We start from the raw sequence: 20,423 nt of genomic DNA, 5'->3' as shown, positions 1-20,423 counted from the left end.
TATTTTTAAGCGTTACAAACTTGTGGCTAAACTTAGTATACCTTGATATATTTCATGTACATGGTATAAAAATGTCATTAAAATCGGAACTGTTGACAACTCGAGGATTCTGAAGTGATAACATTCAATGGTCATACCATAATAGTTAGTACAAGTAAGTTAAGTAGTAGACATGACACTATAATAAAATGTTGTTCAAATAGAAATGTTCTCCAATTTGTTCAATTATTATTTATCAAGCTAGTCCTCAGTGAGTCAGCCAGCAATGCCAGCATACAAGTGGAAATGTTGTATTAAATATTTTGGCACTGTGCCAAATTTGAATAATATACTACAGTGATAAGAGCTTTAACATTATGTATTTTTTACTTCTGTATACACCTAGGAATAAGATAAGAGCAAAGTGTTCACCCATTACGTCTCTGGTCAATTATTACTATTGCACGGGAAAAATATATCTCATACAGTTAATATTTAAAGCAACCCCTTTAGCGTCACGAGGAGGGAGGTTAGTGCAGGTGTCTCACCCCCTGGACATGGACTTATTATTTTTATTAATGGCGATGCTCAACCATTCAAAATACCCTTAAAAATAACTATTATTTTGTTAATTTTGTAAGAAAATTCTATTAAGAAAACGCTATACTTAAAATGGGTTCATATCAATATTTTTGAAAAATTCAAATGGCGTTTGATCGTTTAACCGTTTAAAAAAACATTAAACAAAGTTTTCGAAAAATATTTCATCATATATATCTCGAAAAATTATAATGTGTTAATGATGACGTGAACAGTACTTCTTAAAATTCGCTTTTACGTCATATTAGTATCTGATTTACACCAAGAAAGTATTATTAAAAAAAAAAAAACTATTTACTTTATGTATTTTGCATTAAAAAAACCAATTCCTTACTTCTAAGACACTGTAGAATATCATGGCGTCTTAAATGACATCAAACCGTGACATACACATCCTTTACACATTGTAAGCTTACACATCCTTTCTTTCATATAGCGTGACGTAGTACCTTCAAAGTTCATTAGATGGGTGAAAATTCGCCTTTCTCATAAATGCTGTGCTTTTTTTTCGGTTTCTCGAAATTTAATTAAGCACTTGACTAAACTAATTTATCCACAATAAAAGTATTAGAAAATAGAACGGAATATATTTAGTAGTTGGGAGTGTATACGTATATAGAGGTTGTTTGGCGTTCACATAAAACTGTTTATTATGTGAATAATATTATACTCTGCATCAAATATGGATATAAATTGGAAACTGTTGAAGCTGATTTTTTATCAAGTGATTATAATTAGTAGAATTAATTAAAAATTATAGTTTAAAATACTTAAAATACTCCTTAAGCTAATTTTATTGACTTTCTGCTCCAAAGCTATTGTTTTTACTTTGAAAATCGAAAACAATAAATTTTTGATATCGTTACGCTTTGACAAACTTCAATTGTTTTTTTAGAGAGTCTAATTTTAAATGATACAAAAACGATTTTAAAAATGATTTGATTTGTCAAATCCGCTATATTTCTGTCAATTCATAGGAATTCATATACATTTATCTTTTTTTTTGACGATTGCAGTATGATATAAAAATCGTATAAACATTTTGTGTCATAAAAATTTCATCTTAGTAAAAACGGCTCAAATTGGCTGAATCTTTTATTCATTACATATGTGATTTAATTGCAGATTTCACAACTTCGTTGGTTTTCCGGTGAAATAATGTTATACAATCTCTAGGACATAGTATAAAAGTAAATATTCAATTCTTTAGAGAAGTGATGTTTTATGGACGTTAATTTTACAGTAATTAAAATGTTTAATGTGTAAAACATGAAGCAAATAATTATGAATATATAAAATACTGCATTTAGGATTGTCAAATTTTTTATTTTATTTTCAAATTTATTCTATAGAAACTTAGATGAAATATTGCAATTACAAGATTCGTACGAGTGATTTGATCTCCAAACAATACGTGAAAAACAAACGACTGCATGTAATGTACCCAATTCGACATTGTACTGCATGTATTTTAAACAATAGAGATGTTATAGAGTCCCGTAGCCGAATCCCAAAATATCGGATACCCGAAATAATGTAATATTTATAACTGTAACTGAAACCGATATAACTGTATTCATATATCCGTATCCAAGTCTGAAATTTTTTCTCCGTATCATCCTTAGTGTAAACCTCTAAAATTCCTGTGTGCGTGTTCATTATATTGAAGCTAGACACTCAAATTTGGTTACGTTGGTTTAATCTATTTTGAAAATCGGGCAACCCTAGTTAAATGATAAAATGATAAATAATGTATGTATCAAATGATATAATTTTTTTTAAGAACATCTATTTAATTTGTAATTATCTCTAGAGAGATCATATTATGCATACATATACGTACTTGAATGTATGTATGTATCCTATTATTCAATTTAGGTTAATTAGTAGGCTGTCAGCTTACAATTTTCATCATTATTATGTCTATGTTGTATCAAATGTATCTAGATGCATACAGAATGACACGAATATCCGAATATACGAATATCCTGTTCATTGGGCGTAGGATATTACTTTACTATCTTGATTCTGATGAAATAAACACGAATTTAATGAAATAGGTATTTTCCAAATAATTATATTACTGCTATGGCATTATGTTTATGTATCAATTTTGAAGAAACGTCCGCTAAAAATAATGTTTTTGCGTTAACTTATTCAAAGCCAAAAAAGAAGAAAGATTTCGGCATCTAGTATAAGACCCTACTAACGCACAGTTTCGGAAGTGCTGGGGTTGCGATAATTAACGCTATATGTACATAAAAACTTTTGGCCAATATCCCGGAAACCATCAACTATATGAAAAAAAGTTTCAAGCAAAAATTGTCGTAAATGTTTTTTCCTAAGAAAAATGTGGAATCAAAAATTGTGATATCTTCAGTCATTTTCCCAAAAGCGGAATGAACGGCCAAATGTATATTTATATGCTAATTAACAATATCTTGAAACTAATTGATTTTATGTTTCTTTCAAACAAAAGTTGTCGGAAATTTTTAATCCTAAATAAAATGTTGAGTGAAGAATCTCGATATTTTCAAAACGACTGAGTGTAGCTGCAAAATGTTTTGAAATTCGGAATTTCCTAGGAATCTAATTCTATGAAACTGTTTCGTTAGGTTCATTTTCATAAAATATCTATTGGTAAAAATAATCAGAAAGACAAAGAATGAAATCAGCTTTCAAGTGAGAACTCTGCTGATTTTGAGCTATTAATTAAAAACATTTTTCATATTTTTTTGGAAATTTTTAATTTAAATTGATTATAGGGACCTACTTAAAATAAAGAACAAGATTATGAAAGCAAAATTCTACTTTTTCATGAAAAACATATTATTTTAAGAAGTATTGAAATTATTTATAATTTTTCGTTATAAAACTTTTAAGTATATTAACTTTTTTACTTCTGATTTTTTCAGATTTACAAATAATTATGTGGTCTATGCCAAAACAATATAATTAAACATTCCACGACGGTAATATCGACTTAAAATTGGTAATACTTGTTTTCATCGGATGAAGAATTATCAACAAAGAACTGTTGAATTTAACTGTCCTAAAACAGTGAACAAACGAAATCAACGTCATCTACGGTGATGACAACTCACGATGAAACGGCAAGTTTACTTGTCCGTGCTCCAGGCGCTCCAGTTGTAATGCAACCACCTGGCAGTGGACCTGGAGGCGGAGGTACGTTAAGTCCAGGAAGTATTTCAATACCTGTGTCATCGTCATGTGGGCCTGGTGGTGGTGGCGGTGGTGCTACAAAGCCAGTGTTAATGAGACAAGAATGCACAACCATATTGAATTCATCACATCATCCACAGTTATCGGTGTTTTCAGATAGTGAAGAAGATGGTTCGTTATGCTTCGATGAGAATAGTAGGTCCGTACCGGATATTGAAATGCATTGTAGGTGAGTGTAGATTTTTAAATATTGTTTATCAAACTCTAAATGTTTTCCTCTCTTTCTATGTAAATCAAAAAACAAATTTTAAAAATAAATTTATACAAGTTAAATGATATCAAGAAATCGGCACAGTGCAATCGATGGCGTGCCGAAAATATTATTTCCCTTTCAAGAATCTCATTACTCAATTTAGTAGCTTCCGCAGAACAATCATTAAAACGCAAGCATACCAAGATCACGTGCACAAGAATTTCGTAGAAACTATAGAAATGAGAAGAGGAAGAAACGATAATACGCTCTCTCCTGTCACTATATTGTGGTATTAGGAGCCTTGCGCTGGGTACGCAATATAATAGCTTCCGCAGTACAATGATTAGGAGGCAACACGCCGAGAATTTGGGCTTAATAGTGCACAACAAACACGTTGGAACTGCAGAAATAAGTAAGGGAAGATACGATAGTCGCTCTCTATCCAGTTTAAGGTAATGTACCAGCACCTTAAGCAAAACTGGATAGTAGTATACCTAATTTGAGCACACTAGGATGAACCATTTTTTTAAAACCTCTCAAAGTTGAAATCAATCAATGCGACAGTAAATCTTTTCTGCTATTCTTGAACAACTCTTAATGGTTCGTCTTGTGGTTTTTAGTCGATCATCGCAATGAATTGTGTACCCTTAGTGTGCCAGCGTCTTTCCGCAGATAGCCGATGTAACCTAACCTAATATCAGAATTGAGACCCAACCAATCAAACCAACTTAGGTTGATTATCAACATTCAAAAAGTAATTTTCAACAGACTTTTGGTAGGGAATCAATGGTTTTAGTGCAGATTCTTTGATTTTTTTTATTAGTCCTTTTTTTTTGTTTAAATAAAATAAGACATTGAGAGCGGTTCTTATACATCGCCAATATTTTTTACTAAAAAGAATGTGATATAAAATTATTTCCGTAAAGGTTTTATGTTCAAGTTAATTGATAAAGTTTATTTCAAAAAAAAAGTTTTACTATAGAGTAAGAGTTTGAAAAACTTTTAAAAGCTGTAGAAAAAAAAAAAGACAAAAACACCTTAACAACTCAAACCCCAGATCAGTGTCCAAGTAAATAAACACCCAAACTATTATTGTCTTTTATCTATGTAGTAAAGTGATGTACATTCTTGTGTCTTGTGAGACAATGATAAGGTTTGTTTTTACTATGCAAATAATATATAATAAAATTTGAAAATTTTCATCAATATGGAAAAGTTGAGAATCAAGATCTATTAACTGAATCATATACATGCCAGAGACCTTCAGGGATGTCAAAATCAACTTTAAATTTCCGCATTAAACCTATTTTTTCTGCCCAACGCAGAATTTATTTCAGCTAATCTTTATTACATTATGGGAATATTTATCAAAACTAAACCGTTTTTGACAAATTATACAAAGTTTGAAAAATAATTTTCACTTTGTTATGTAGATAGATTTTAACTAAGCAGTTTCGTCTCTTACAAAAGTTTCTACTGATTGATTTTGGCTACAACCTCTCTAGAAACTTAATAGTATGTTTAGTTACTAGTAATACATTTTTAGGTTGAAGTACTCAATTCACTATCTGTATGAGAAACATATCAACATTTGCATGAAAGATTTTGGATGTCCAAATCTTTCGGCGTGAACTAAGACGTGAAATACTCGAAGTACTTTACAACACAACGTGAAATAGTTAAATGGATTGTTTACGAAAGTTAAAACAGACTATTTATTTCCCAAGTGATTCTTTTCAATTATAATGAAGAATTTTTTTTTTTTGTATTATATTATTTCACGATCATTTATCTTTTTACTTTTTGTTATATATTAACAGATTTTAATATTTACTTGATTTTTATGCTCTTAAAAGAATGGAGTTCGATTATTTTACTGATAAACTATCTCGGTATTTCAAACATGCTATCTCAGCAAGTTTTATATTTTTAGCATTTGAATAAAAATATAAACTCATTAATTTTGTTGAAAATTTCATAAAAACTGATTTTCATACTTTTCAATTGAGTTGTTGAACAAAATTTTTTTTGACAAAAATGGAAAGACTTTTTTAATTTTTTAATTTTGTATAATAATTTGAAAGTTACATACAATTAAAAAAATATTTCTAAAGGGAAACAAAAACACCCGAAGAAAAGATTTTCGTACTGCACGCTTTTATTGCATCAGGTAGAAATTTTAATGAAATTTGTTGTTGTTGAGAACACAACACTACATTTTTTGCTTTAGCCATTTGAAACGTTGTTGGGTGTATTTCTTTGTAAGTGAATAGTGTAAGCTCTCCTTAAAACTTATTGTTAATTATTAATTTTGATAATAGGGTTGATAATAAATTTACCTTATTTAATAATACAAGCGGTTCGTGGTACCTATAGATAAGATATACATCTGGCAAACAACAGATATCAATTTTCAAAGCACGTTTTACCATCTGTATTAATAACATAGCTTTTACACTCCATTAATACCATTACCTCGATTATCAATTGCGGATGTTAATGGAATACATTATTGTTTGAGTGGACATATCGTAATCTCTCCTTTATGTAATTCTTGTACAAAAATCCCAAGCAAAATTTAATGTATTTCTGTTACTCCGAAAATTTTTTTAACAAATTTTTAGTGTTTCTTAAAATTCTATTTTAACTTTTCGTTTTTTCAAATTCTACTAATCCTCTCGTGCGGAGTTCTGCATTAACGCAGATATCCGTGGTTGAACAGGCTAGAGAAATGATATATAAAATACGTAGTAGGCAACCGTCAATTAGTTATTATTATTGTAACCTTTACAATATTTCCTTGCAAATAAGGCCCTTGGAAATAATTTCATCCACAAGTCTAAACTTGCCTTGTCTCTTACAACTTCAATTACACATTAAAATATTTTCAGTATACTTAAACTTTCTATTCGAACCGTGCGCGAGTTTCATTTCCATGACAACGATACACTACTTTAATTATAGAATTGTATGGATGCATATATAATTGTATGGATTCCATTTATGGCTTACATTAAAAATTTAATATTATTGTCTCACAAATTTAAATAAATAATAATGATAATTTATATTTGAAAAATAATATTTGTGCAATTTGATTTCTTATTTTCACAATTTTTAATGCATTAAGTTTAATTAATTAGTATTTTTCAATAATTTTAATTTGATATTTTCTATAACATTAACATGTAAAGAACTCAAAAATTAGTCATAACAGCATTTCAAAGGAAGCGCTGGCATCGATTTTATTGTTCCTACCATGACTACGCACACAATGAATATACGTAATTATAATTTAATTCTTGTGTTTTCAGAGTGGACGTGAAGAATTGTCGTGCAATAAACACATCAGGTATACCATCACCACGAAATCGTAGTTCATCAACTGCTTTTCAATTGGGTCCACCATCTCAAGTACAATCGCCACGATGTATACAACATTCTTCATTACATGGTGGCAGTGGATTATATGGGGGTAATAGTGGTAGTACAACAATTGCAATGGATGGACGTCGTACGTCACATACACCCTTGTCCACATTAAGAATTGTACGGTCAGCATCAAGAGAATCAGTACGATCAGCTCATCATTGTATGTGTCATTGTCCAAGTACTCAGGTAATAATAATGTGATGACAATGATTATTCATTTTACGTCAATCTGAATGTCATTTATTTACTTCTAGCAAAAAACTTTCCAGTACAACTTTGATAACTTTTTAAAGTCCAAAAGTTGTTAATTTTTTGATAAGGAAAATTTTTTATATTAAACTTTTGTTCTATCTCTGATGGTTTACAATATGGGTCCTACGGACTCAAGACCCAATTGACCTATGTTGCTCATTTACGACCTCGATCTCACTATTTACGTCCTAAGTACGCTATAAAAATTTCAGCTTGATATCTCTTTTCCTTTTTGAGTTATCGTGATGACAGACGGACAGGCGACAGACAGATAGACAGAGAACCGGAAATGGACTAATTAGGTGATATTATGAACACCTATACCAAAATTTTGTTCATCAGGATCAATATTTTTAAGCGTTACAAACTTGGGACTAAACTTAGTATACCTTGGTATATTTCATATACATGGTATAAAAATTGATTGTTTAAAAATCTATTTTTGTACAGAAATTTTTTTTGCTAGGAATAAATAACATTTTTTGTAGACTTTTTATGTAATACATCCTCATTATTTCTCCACAATTATTTTAATTTATTTGCATCATAAATTTATTTCTCACCCATAAAATGTAATTTTAATCTAAATTATATTTTACAAATAGTATTTCACCATAAACCACATAATAGTATTTCACCATTACCCATATTCGTAGTAAATCATTAGTTTGTTCATAGTGATTCGTTAGTTCGTATTCCATTATTATTGTTTCTTATTTGCAAATATTTCCAGCACTTTAATTATGAAAATGTAGATAGTTGAAGGGCAATGTATTAATTACTAGCACAATTCGAAATTAGCAAAATTATCTTGATTTGTTTTTTATAAGAGAAATACATTTTTATTGAACAAGGGCCAGGCGCCGAATTTAAACTTTTAGGATCGAAATTTAAGAGAATCTTGTTGAGCTTGTGTCTAACAAAATTGCAAAAACTATTTCATCCGACATTCAGGGTGTCCATTGCCCGATATTTTCGGGCAACTTCGTTTTATTTTTAAGGTATCGAACTATGAACACCTTTTGAGCGTCCGAGAAAATTACTTTTGCATTTAATTCAAGTGAATATACAGGGTGGGTCATTTTAATCTATACACTTTAATAAAAAAAATAACTTAAACAAAAGTTGTAGAGTTTGATGGGAGACAGCATGTAGTGACAAATTGGACCTAGTTCTTCGGGTTTCTTTGATAGCCAATTTTGATTTTAAGCGGTTAGAGATAGAAAAACACTGAAAAATAGAAATTTGGTCCTCATAAAAACAATTTTTGTTTAAAAAAAATGAAACACGTTTTCTTTCAGAGGAAATGCGATTTGAAAATATGTTATTATCGAAAGAAAACACGCTAACTACGGAAAAATGAGGACATTTGCCTGTGTCCAGGAGTGTTCATGACTTTGGCCTAGAATTATCGATAAACTTGAAGCGTATTTTCGTTTGATTAGATGCAACAATGGCATAGTTTTAAGTCGAATTTCCACCAAGAGCAAACGTTTTTTGAACAAATGTTTTTAACAGAAATTATCAGTTTTTCTATGAGGATCAACTTTCTAATTGAAAAAAAAAGTGATTACGAAAGATTCATATTCTAAATTTTCTAGATTAGAGCTATTTAACTTATACTACGTTGTAAAAAAGCGCGCCAATCTACAAAACTTTTGTAGGAACGGTAAGTACTCAAAATTCGATTTTGATACACGTTCAGGATAAACTTGTTATCGTATCGTTGTTTTGTAATTATAATAAACGTTTTATTACGGAATTATCTTTTTAAAAATGACGAGCGTTAAGAATTTCAGCGTGCGATTTTAATGTTTATTTTTATTATTGGGACTATTCATAAAAATATTTTCCCAAATTGGAAATTTCCAATTAAACTGTTAAATTGAACGTAACTTTAACGAGAAATATTTATCAATGGACCACCTTGTACAAAGTAAAATTATAAGAATAATAAATTATGGTGGTAATAGCTTACAAATGTCGAGGCAATAAATATATTATTCGAAAAAAGATTCATTAAATCAATAAAGTTAACGACAACATAATATAAATTACCTCATAAAATTGCGGTTAAAGAATTTTAAATTGAACCGATAATAAATATTGACTTGAAAAGTTTCAATAAATTTAATTGATGTCTGCAGAAGAAACAAACATTTCGTTTAGGTACATATTTTTATTGTTTCTTTGTGTATAATATGTTTCAATAATTTTGTGCGTAATAATTTCGAGTTAAAGATCTTAAATTTTATTGTGTATAAATGAATAAATCCGGAGAAATAAAATTGGAGAAAGTGGTTTTCTAAGAAATTTCTTAAAATTTCAGAAATTACAAATTTCTTAGGATCTATTTCTGAAAATAAACAATTTAGTGTTTTTAATGTTCATGTTACTTTTTAAACACTAATTCCGATATATTGACTAAACTAGGCTGACGTGTTATACAAAAACAGCTGTAGGTTGCAGGGACGAGGAAGGTGTAGGTTGCAGAGCTGATTCATTCAGAGTTTTAAGAAAATTCAGTCATTCATTTAAGTAGTAGCTTTAAACACAATAAAGGAATCTAGGGAAAAATAATCCCGGGAAGGAAAAAATAGATCGGAAAATATGAACTTTTGACCCCATTTATCACGAAAACTAGTCAAATAATACTGACTATTGACGTCTACTGACACTTATAATTATCATGTTATATAATTTCAAGTTAAATTTTTCTATAATAAGTCAACCTTATTTAATAATTTCGATGGAAAAAAAGAGAAATATTTATGAAACATGGAAAATATGCGATCAAGAAAATTATTCTTCAAATTGCATTAGTTTCTAATACTAATAGTGTAAGCTTACCTAAACAATTTCATTTTCTTAAAGAAAAAAGTTTCGAATTTAAAAAAATTAATGTTCTTTTGTGGCTAGTTTAACAAGGTTGTGAATTTATAGTGTTGTTTGTTTCTATAATATTAGCAATGATTGTAACATACCCATTTACTTTGTAAAACAAATAAATCATCATTTTCGGTAAATTCCATATTCTACAGGATCAAACATTTTCCAATAAGTATTATTGATGATGACAGCCTGGATACAAATGGTTTAATAAATGATATGATTTTATTTACAATGTTTATGTTCGGCGGTACATTTATCAGAAATTCTTATAAGTAATATACAATTTTATATTCATTTGAATGGTCCATTTATAAAATTTCTACGAAAATTGATATTGTGTGGCCGTCCTTAGCCGAAAATATGAAAAAATATTCCGAATAGTGAAGAAAATCCGATTTTTTTCTTACAAACTGATCAAATTTAAGAACTTTTGTTTTGACGCAAGTCTTATTTTCATGATCAGTGTATTGGATTTCTTTTTCTTCCTCTTTTGATATTACTGTTGAAAATAAGCTCGATGCCCTAAGAGTTCCTTGCAAAAACTTATCTAAATCCCAAAGTTTATTTGGCCTGCATAAACCCACAACTTTCTCGAATTATTTAACATTTTTCTTGATTATTTTTCCGATTAAGTTGCTTTTTGCAAAGGATGTTCGATTATTCTTCTTTCTATTTGATAGTTCAACTTTTTGGTAAATTTAGATTGATTTCGGAGACAGAAACATTTGAACGTTCATTTTTCAGTTATTATCTATGTAGTCTATAAATGTATTTAGATTTTCTAGCTTAACGTCTAGACCAATTTATCTCTTCAGCTGATAGTTCTGAGAATAGATTCTTCTCGTTTCTCTTTCTTGATAGATGCTCCAATTTATAGATGAGAGTCTATATGGACGATATTTAAACAGTTACTTGCAGAATATTCCTCTGGTCAAGATCTGGTCAGAGCTTGCTATGTTCATTCCTTCTTTTACCATTTAACAAAGCATTGATTTCTCCATTCTGCTCTAATCATACCTAAAAAATATATATTGGTAGACGAGCGCTGGGATGAGCAATTTTTCACTTTTAATAGCTTTTTTTTTTGGAAATTGTCAAGCGTTTTCAATTTAATATTTTACGAAATCGGTTTATTTTTGGGAGCATGAAATTTTCGTCCCTTTGATATATGTGATTTAATCTAGCTGTTCTTATTCACAATATCGCAAAGACATCATAAACTTGACCTTGCTATGATGAATGATAAATCAAACATTATGACAAAATATATTTGAAGTGCTATGGCGGAAGAGATGATGTTAGGGAAACCATTCAAATATATGGATGGAAATTGTAACGTCATATCTTAGCAAAATGACATTAAATATCCAAATACATTAAATACAACGTGTTTAATGACTTTAGTCAGCTTTTAAGCTCGAATTCGATAGACACATTTTACTTTATCCCTAACACTAGATCTAAAAAGCCGAAAATCTTTATGCCTTGCAAGTACCCACGGTTTGGTTTGGTAACATACATTTGATGAGAGAAACAGCTCTACATAATCTGGAAAAATTATAACAGCATGGAAATTCAAGCTCCAATTTTGTCAATAAGGTACTTTCGGTATTGAAAAATAAATTTTGAAATTTGTTAAATTAAATTTTGTGTAGAAATATACTTAAATATTTTCTTTTTGAGTCATTATATTAAAATTAAAACTCGTAGTTTTTAATACTTACTTGGTAATATGAAGGAAATGCATGAAAACACAAAATATGTAGCTGATTTTTTAAATTAAAAATTTTAAAATTCTGCTAGCAATTCACGAAAAAATCCTTATAACATAAGCCATACTTTCTCAGTCACTATTTTCCTGTGGGATCTGGTACATATGCATTAAAATAAAGAATATAATATATAATAATAAATATTTATTTAACTAATGGATATACGAAACATCTAAATTATAGTATACGTATAGTCCATATACATATATTAAAAAAAAAAAATAATTTATGAAAAAATTTATTTTAAAATAAAAAAGTTATTCTTTCTTTTCTATTATGCTAACACATTTTGATTTCCTTTTACCAAAATGTTCAATTAATTACACCGTAAAGATTAATGGTTATTGGGAGAAACAAGATTTATTTGTACCTTTTAGAATTTTATGTAGATTACTTATGTTGATTTAAAATAAAAATTTTTTTCTTCCGTTTCGTAAAGCTATATTACTCTACGCACTTTTTTTTTTTACTAATGTATGAGCACGTTAATGGGGACACAAATTTCATTTTCAATTTTGATGGTGAATTATATCATAACTTGACAATATAAGACGAAAAGTAAGAGTATTATTTTTCGATACCTGGAGTAATTTTCAAAACACCGAAAATTGAAAATTTTGTTTAGTTATTTAGCTTAGCTTACCAAAAATGATTAGACTTTGTTTAGATCTTTATCGAAGCGTATTAACTGCAATATGCTCCTAAAATAATTTTATAACATTCGGTCTAGTCGTTTCGAGTCGGTCGGTTTTTTTATTATTACTATTTATTATTTTGTGAATTTCTTTTGAATTTGGGTCTTCAAGGGTCACATCAGACTCTACTCACGATTTGTTATTTTAATGTAGCCAAATCAAATGCAATAGTTTTTATTGAAAATTGAAGCTTGAATTTCCAACCAACTAAAAACTCTCAGTCTCTTGAAGAACTCGAACAAAGTTACAACCATTCAGTGCTACCAGAACTTTCATGTCAGATTCACAACTCATACTCCATTCTAAACTTGATAAAAGTCTTTTCCGTTGCTATCAGTGGGTTTGTTGACGTCGTTGACTCAATTAATCCAGTAACATAATGTAATTCAAGGTAAAATTAAGTAATTTGACCTTAAAACTTCTGTATTACCCTTTGTACATACTGGGACATAGATTTTCGATTGTTTATTACTATGTCAAAGTGTTTTAATCCATTTTAAAACAAAATTAATCTAGCGTTAATTTTGTAACACGCTAATATGAGAACAGCAAGTTAAAAAATAATTAATTTTCTATTTATGTGGTATTTATTTGTAACTAGTTTTTACTGACATTTCGTTAGCATATGCCTATGTTACTTGTTCAATTGATTGCCATATGCCTGTTAAAAAATGTTTTTTTTTTTTTTTTCATTTTAAAGTTTAATTATTTTTCTATAGTTAATTGAAATGGACGTACGCGAATAAATATGAATCAATACTCCCAGTCAGAAATACAAAATTTAGTAAAATGAAAATTTACGATTTCAATGAAAAGCAATCCAAGCAAAAGTACTTATTTATTACTTACTTTGTTGTTGTTTATGTTGTCTAAAACAACAAACACATCCTACGGGAACCGACCGTCGCTGTTTTATGACTCGAAAAAGGCTATATTAATATCGAAATTGAGAAACAATTTATATTATTTATGACAAAGTCGTTAATTTGAGAGAATTTAATAGAACCACGCAATTTTTTACTTTCGAGAACACTTTAATTCGTATTTTAATTTGTAGTGTAATGATAACCCCCCCCCCGTCACTTACATTTGATCAAACTTTTTATTATGTGATGCAACCTCAACTCCTATTAGTACATACCTGAATCAAATACAAATAGACTGAAGTAAGCACAAATGTGTGAATTCTTGAACAATATCACGCCGTTTTTACTTGTTGTGAGAGACCTTTACCGGTGTTTCAGTTTGTAGTGTAATTGACCCCTTCCTTTTATTTGATTAGAACCAAAGACCAAATTTTTATTTTGTGATGCAATCCCGATTCCTAGTAGGTAGTACCTTACTTAAATCTATTAATTAAATATAAATGGTTCAAATTATGTGAGGATGATGCTGCTTAGGTATCATCCACCACGTGTCACATGTGCGGCCATTCATCTATATCACCCGCTATGATACAACTATCCACAAGTCCACTACTAACTGGCAACCGAATCATTCGACAGAGTTCACAACCTGAATCAGCATCAACTGGTGGAGGATGTTTTTTGCAACATGGTAGCAGTACGGCAAGTACTTCATTGCGTTACTTACGTGAAGATCGCGGTTCAGATATTGGTGGTGGTTTAGCGAGCATTGCAGCCGATTCATTACGCATTAATGGCGCTATGCGCAATTTTAAACAGGTACGAAACATATTCAGAAAAAAAAAGACGTTGTGTTGCAATTATTATTATTGTTCTTATTATGACTGATAATGATGCGCATTAAAATTAAAACTCTACGCTTGCGCACAAAATTCTACTTTAGATTTGTTTACACAAAGTGTGACATTACTCAATACAATAAATATTCATTATCCTAAACATTTAATTTCCTTAATTTTTGACAAATTTTCCTTAGTGTTTTCAAAATTACAGAAATGACTTGACATTTAATCAGTATTTTCCAGTCTTTAAAAAAAAAAAAATGGAACAGCTATAAAATTATAATTAATCGTTATTATTGTCGATGTAAAATCATTTCATAGGCTATAAAACATTTCTAACAAATATAATCCATATTATCCTAAATATTTTCCTAGTATTGAGTTTATGTCACATATTTTGTTGCAGAATCTTTCTAAAAAAAATTTATTATAATCACTATTTGCCTTGTTTCACACCTTCTAATTACACATGAATGATGAATTTATTATATATGCATCGCACCTGCAACTATCTTCTTTCTATTACTTCTAATTAATCATCTATTTTCCTATTTAGTTTTTCTTATATTTTCTCTATTGTAAACCATTGTAATAGATTTTATCTTACACCGAATGTAATAAAATGAAGTCCATACACACACTCTCTGTGCATACAAAAATTTGACCAGAAAAAAATAATTTCTAGATCTTTAAGTCACAATCCAAAGTAACGGTATGAATTGAATGACTAAAGTATGGCCCGATTTTTTATTACTTTCTGTATACAAACATGGCAAACAATTATATCAACCGCTGTGTTTTTTGTCTGAATTAAATTGATACATGCTGTTTCAAAAATTGCTGGACACTATTTAAGATGCGCGTTACCTAGCTTTAACTAAGAAAAACAGCTCCGAAATAAGTTATTGTCGAGATACAGAAGCTTTACATTTAGTCGGATATTAATCAATTGCGAAATCAAGCAGCCTCGGTTTATGAGGTTCTAAGCCAAATATTGTATATTCTTCTTCTGTTGTTACTATTACTATTTGGAATTGGCACTGCTTAAATTAGTTAGCAGTTTTACTAGTGAATATTGTGAGCATACAATAGTTTATAATCATGGAAGACACCATAAGTTTTCCCACTTTCAAAAAAACAAACAGGCATGCTTTTTAACCAATAGGGGGTAGAACAAAAAAATCTCGGCTCTTCAAGGATATCTTGAAAAAAATTTTTTAATACACTCGTGAAAAAACTCGCGGAAGAAGCCTGAATTTTGTCGTTCAGAATCCCCCATTCAACAAAAAAGCGGCCACATTATTAATAAATCGCCAATATCTGAGTAATAAATTATTTTCGGACATTTGTTTATATGAACTCGCTTATTTTGAGCTAGATAAGAAGCTCCTAAAATAGTGTCGTGTATTTCTGAAACACCCTATATAATCTTTGATTAACATTCAATCGTAATTGTTAGCCATTTATATTAAAACTACTAATAGCCAATAAGCTAGCTAATAATTATTTTGCTATTATTGTTACTTTTTATTTATTTATTGTGTTGTTTTTTTTAGTGTAATTTGTTTCCTTTCTCAATGTGTTGTTACCAAACAAAAATAATATATTGTGATATATTTTTCATAAATGTGTTTTTTATTCCTTTAATTAATTTTATTATAAATCATATAAATATTTTAGTTTATAATAATTTAGTAAGCTGATTTCAAGAGTATGAAGATCTGATGACTAAAACGTAGTGATTGCAAACAGTTATCTCTTATCAAAAGCACAAAATAAAATTGGAAGAAACGAGGTTATGTCCCGACTTTGGAATATTGATAAAGATAATCTTTGGATAAGCTAAAACCAAAATTAAGCTTTTAACGGAATTTATGAAATTCCAATCGTAAATGTTAAAAAAAGCATTGGTAATACAATTTAATTTAATCGTAAATTTAGCCGAAAATTTGCAACTTTCGAAATGGTTGATTGAAATGGAATACAGTTGTAAGCAAACACAAACACACACAGTTGGAAACTTCCTGCCACTTTTTACATATTTTTTGTCCATTATTTGAAATATATGAAAATTAAAAACTCGGGACATATATTTGCTACGTTTTAGTTGTCAGATTCATTTTAAAATTGCAATTCAACGTATTTCAACACATCTTATAACATTCTTTTAAAAAGATCTTCCAGAACTTTTCAATTTCCATTGAAATGCGAACTGGCGCGATTACGAACGTTGCCTTGGACAGTAACGAAAATAGGCAAGTGCTAGGTAGATAGGTACTTGCTTATTTTCGATGTTGTTTGATGTTTGCTTTCGTGCCACGCCGTATTTTTAATATAAACAATTTCATATTCTCTGCAGGCTGTTTACATAACATAGCATAAACCCTTAGGCGTATTTTTTAGAAATTATAAATAAACTTGGTAGAAAATTAGCTTGCACATACTGCACCGTGCTTAGTTGAAAAATGGAATTAGATTTAACTACCATTTATATGCCAATAGATTTTTCTGGCGATTTAAAGAAAAATTTAAAGAATTTAAATCTTCATGATTGATATACAACAGAAAATCATATAAAAAATTTATTTATATATAAAAACTAATAAAACGCCGCAAACTTCATTTAGTCTTTTCCCTGAACACCAAAGTTAGGTCAGAAGCTAAATAGGTTTCGTATTAGCTTTTATATTTAGTTTTATTTCATCGATACAATATTCGAATTCAATTTCGATAGTAAATGTATAAAATTGATTTTTAACCGTCTCCCCAAGTCGATGATATGATCTTTTCTTAAGGAAACTGTTATTTTTATATTTAAATGATTGTCAAAAGTGCACCGAAAAGTTACTCAAATATGATCTCCGATAAATTGGAATATTCCAACAATGTTAGAAATGGTCCAAAGCGATAAGTTATTCTTTAATGAAACTATCTTGAGAAACGAAGAAGAAACGAATTTGGCTTCTGGTATCCCTTCTTTCTCATCACCTACTATGCGAGTATATTTCTTGTCATTGCTTCTTTTTTCCTCTTGATAACAGAAGATTCATTCACTAAGTTGGGCCATTCAATCTTTGACGTTTCTTCGCAAACAATTTCTTAGAAAAGGCATCATTTTTTCTCTTTTTTTAAAACAAACTCGTAAAAATAAATTTAAATTTAAAGTTAAATCCCAATGTAAGTACTGTTCGTTAAAAAACCAACAGAATAAATTAAAACATAAAAATATGGGTTAATAAAATTATGCAGATGTAATTTATTTGAATAAATGTTAATTATCTATATGGGTAATTTAAATTTTATTCATGTTTATAGTATTTTTTTCTAAAGAACATCATTTACTTTTTCCCATTTTTCATAAAAAATGAAAATACATAAAAAAAAAAACTAGTGAGCGGAGTTCTATCACGAAAGTCATAATTTCGCTTTATTACATATTCTTATTAAAAGATGTTTTTTCATGATATGATATTTACCATTTCTTTTGCAGTTTTCGAAAACATGCAATATCTTTTTAAAAGAGCGGTAAGTGGACTGAGAAGTTCACACTTCCAAAAGGCACATCTTTTACGTAAATCCAACTTATATACCACCTTTCAACCATCTAGCGCTCAATTTGGGGAGTTTATACTGAACTTCTAAGTCATAAAAACCGTGAAAAGAGATTTCAACCTAAAATTGGAAAGTTTGACAGTCCCAAAGCCACAGTGTTATCAGTAACTTACTTCTATACCGACTTGCAACCCTCAAGCTCAATGTGGGTTGTGCTGTTGTTTACACTAATAAAAACGTTGAAAAAAGAGGGTTTTCCTTGAGCTATTCCTTATTTGTAAAATCAGTTCCCCGAATTGCAGCTGATTTTATCAAAAGGAGGCCAATGAGAATGCGCGAAAGTAGCGTTAAAAAAAAGATAGTCATGGCAACTGTCGACAGAAGCGAAAACTTAAAACTTTTGAATAACTTCTATTTTTTAATTCTTTAATTAATTATAGTATAAATAATTTGTAAATTGAAATTATTAAAGTGAGTATAACAACAACAAACAGTGTTTACAAGCGGTCACCCATCCTAGAATTAAGCGTGCTCAATGTTGCTTAATTAACTTCAGTGAAGGAACATCCCACATTGAAAACAACGCGAGAACCGTTGTTTTCAATATAGTATGCATAAAATAGAGACGATTAGAGACGATGGCATGAGATTCATGATTTTTGTACACCCAAAAAGTGCTCAACGTGCCAAAAGAAGTTTCCACACATATTAAAAACTCAAAAAGAGTGTTCTAGACATCATGAAAAGAGTTTATAACACATCCCACCCCTCTCTGTGAATCTTGGGACACAAGTCTATATTTTCTAGGTAAATATGTTTAAAGAATATGGAATCATGCTAAAAATATTTGCTTTCAATGCTTGCCTATGACATTTTTTTCAGTATTTGTTTCATAATAATATAGTGATAATATTTCAATGCTTTCATTTCATCAGAATTTCAATGAATATTAAATTCATCGTATTTTTTTTTTAAATTAAAAAATAGAAAATGTTATTATTCTTTGATAGTTATTACGTTCTTGTACAGAATGTTTCCCTGGTAAGTAAAAACAATGTGGCTACATACGAACTTCCATACGAACACCGTATGTTCAAGAATACCTCCAGATTCATAGAATGTGTTTACCAAATTTCTAAATAATATTTCGAGTAATATTATAGAATCAATATTATATTCCTAAAACTTTAACATCCTGTACCTTGGAAACGAAACGTAAGCATAAATTTGGCTCAATAATATGTTCTTAAATTTTTAAACTAACTTAGAAAACAACCTGAAGTGAAAATTTTTTTTAGCACTTGAAGAAATACACTTTTGTATTGAAACGTCGTGTAAAAAATAAAATATTATTTGTGATAACTCCGACCACTTTATTGTTAAGGGCTTTTTTTCTCAACGTAGGCTTTTTCATAATTTGAATTCTCTTCATTATTCTCACTGGTATTTTTAAAGCACCATGCGTAAATTTTTTTCAACGGATGTTATTAAAATATCAATACAAGTTAATCTAATTAGTTAATCTGCTGTAATAGGTCTTAAATAACTACTTATTAAGGTTTGAGGAAAAAGTTAATGATCTGAAAATAGACTAAAAACATAAGAAATTACCAGAAATGGTACAAGGAAACTTACTTGATACTTGGTAAATGTACAAGATGTTTCAGTTCTTGAACTATCAATGAATACATAATAGTGTAACTTGACATTGTCCTAGGTTAGGTAAGGTTAGGTTATATTGGCTGTCCACGAAGGAAACACTTAGGCTATAGAGCCTATTGTGATACCATTTATGTGTTTACCACCTTTCCGCTGATAATTTCTTTAATCAGCTCCTCAATTTCAAAGTGCACCTCCTTCATACATATACAATGCACTACACCAGCCCATCACAACTATTAATTAAATTAATTTTGTTGCGACGCACGGCGGGAATCGAACCCACTACCCTAAGCATACCGTGGACTGAATTGGTACAGCCTTAACCAACTGAACTAATAGGGCGACATTGTCCTAATTCGAAAAAAATTTACAATCGGTATTAATCCATTAAAATAATAAAAACCAAATAAATAAATAAACAAATTACAAAACGTTAAATCAAT

The 20,423-nt window shown here is 29.5% G+C and overlaps 1 protein-coding gene across 4 annotated transcripts in view; it reads left to right on the top strand.

Moving 5' to 3' along the window:
* LOC123293219 (small conductance calcium-activated potassium channel protein 2) overlaps positions 1–20,423 on the top strand; it is a 219,322-nt gene that overhangs the window by 13,809 nt on the left and 185,090 nt on the right. For 3 of the 4 annotated variants that reach the window (XM_044873965.1, XM_044873962.1, XM_044873963.1), the window contains exons 2-4: positions 3,495–3,991; positions 7,330–7,633; positions 14,459–14,743. In XM_044873965.1, coding sequence (XP_044729900.1) covers positions 3,672–3,991; positions 7,330–7,633; positions 14,459–14,743 — 909 coding nt within the window. In that variant the 5' untranslated portion in view covers positions 3,495–3,671. The remainder of the gene's footprint in view (positions 1–3,494; positions 3,992–7,329; positions 7,634–14,458; positions 14,744–20,423) is intronic. The other variant, XM_044873964.1, reaches the window with a different exon arrangement.

Source organism: Chrysoperla carnea, chromosome 2 (assembly GCF_905475395.1).
Source record: "Chrysoperla carnea chromosome 2, inChrCarn1.1, whole genome shotgun sequence".
Lineage (NCBI taxonomy): Eukaryota > Metazoa > Arthropoda > Insecta > Neuroptera > Chrysopidae > Chrysoperla > Chrysoperla carnea.
Note: the sequence above shows the minus strand (reverse complement) of the source record. Positions and strands in the feature narration are given on the sequence as shown.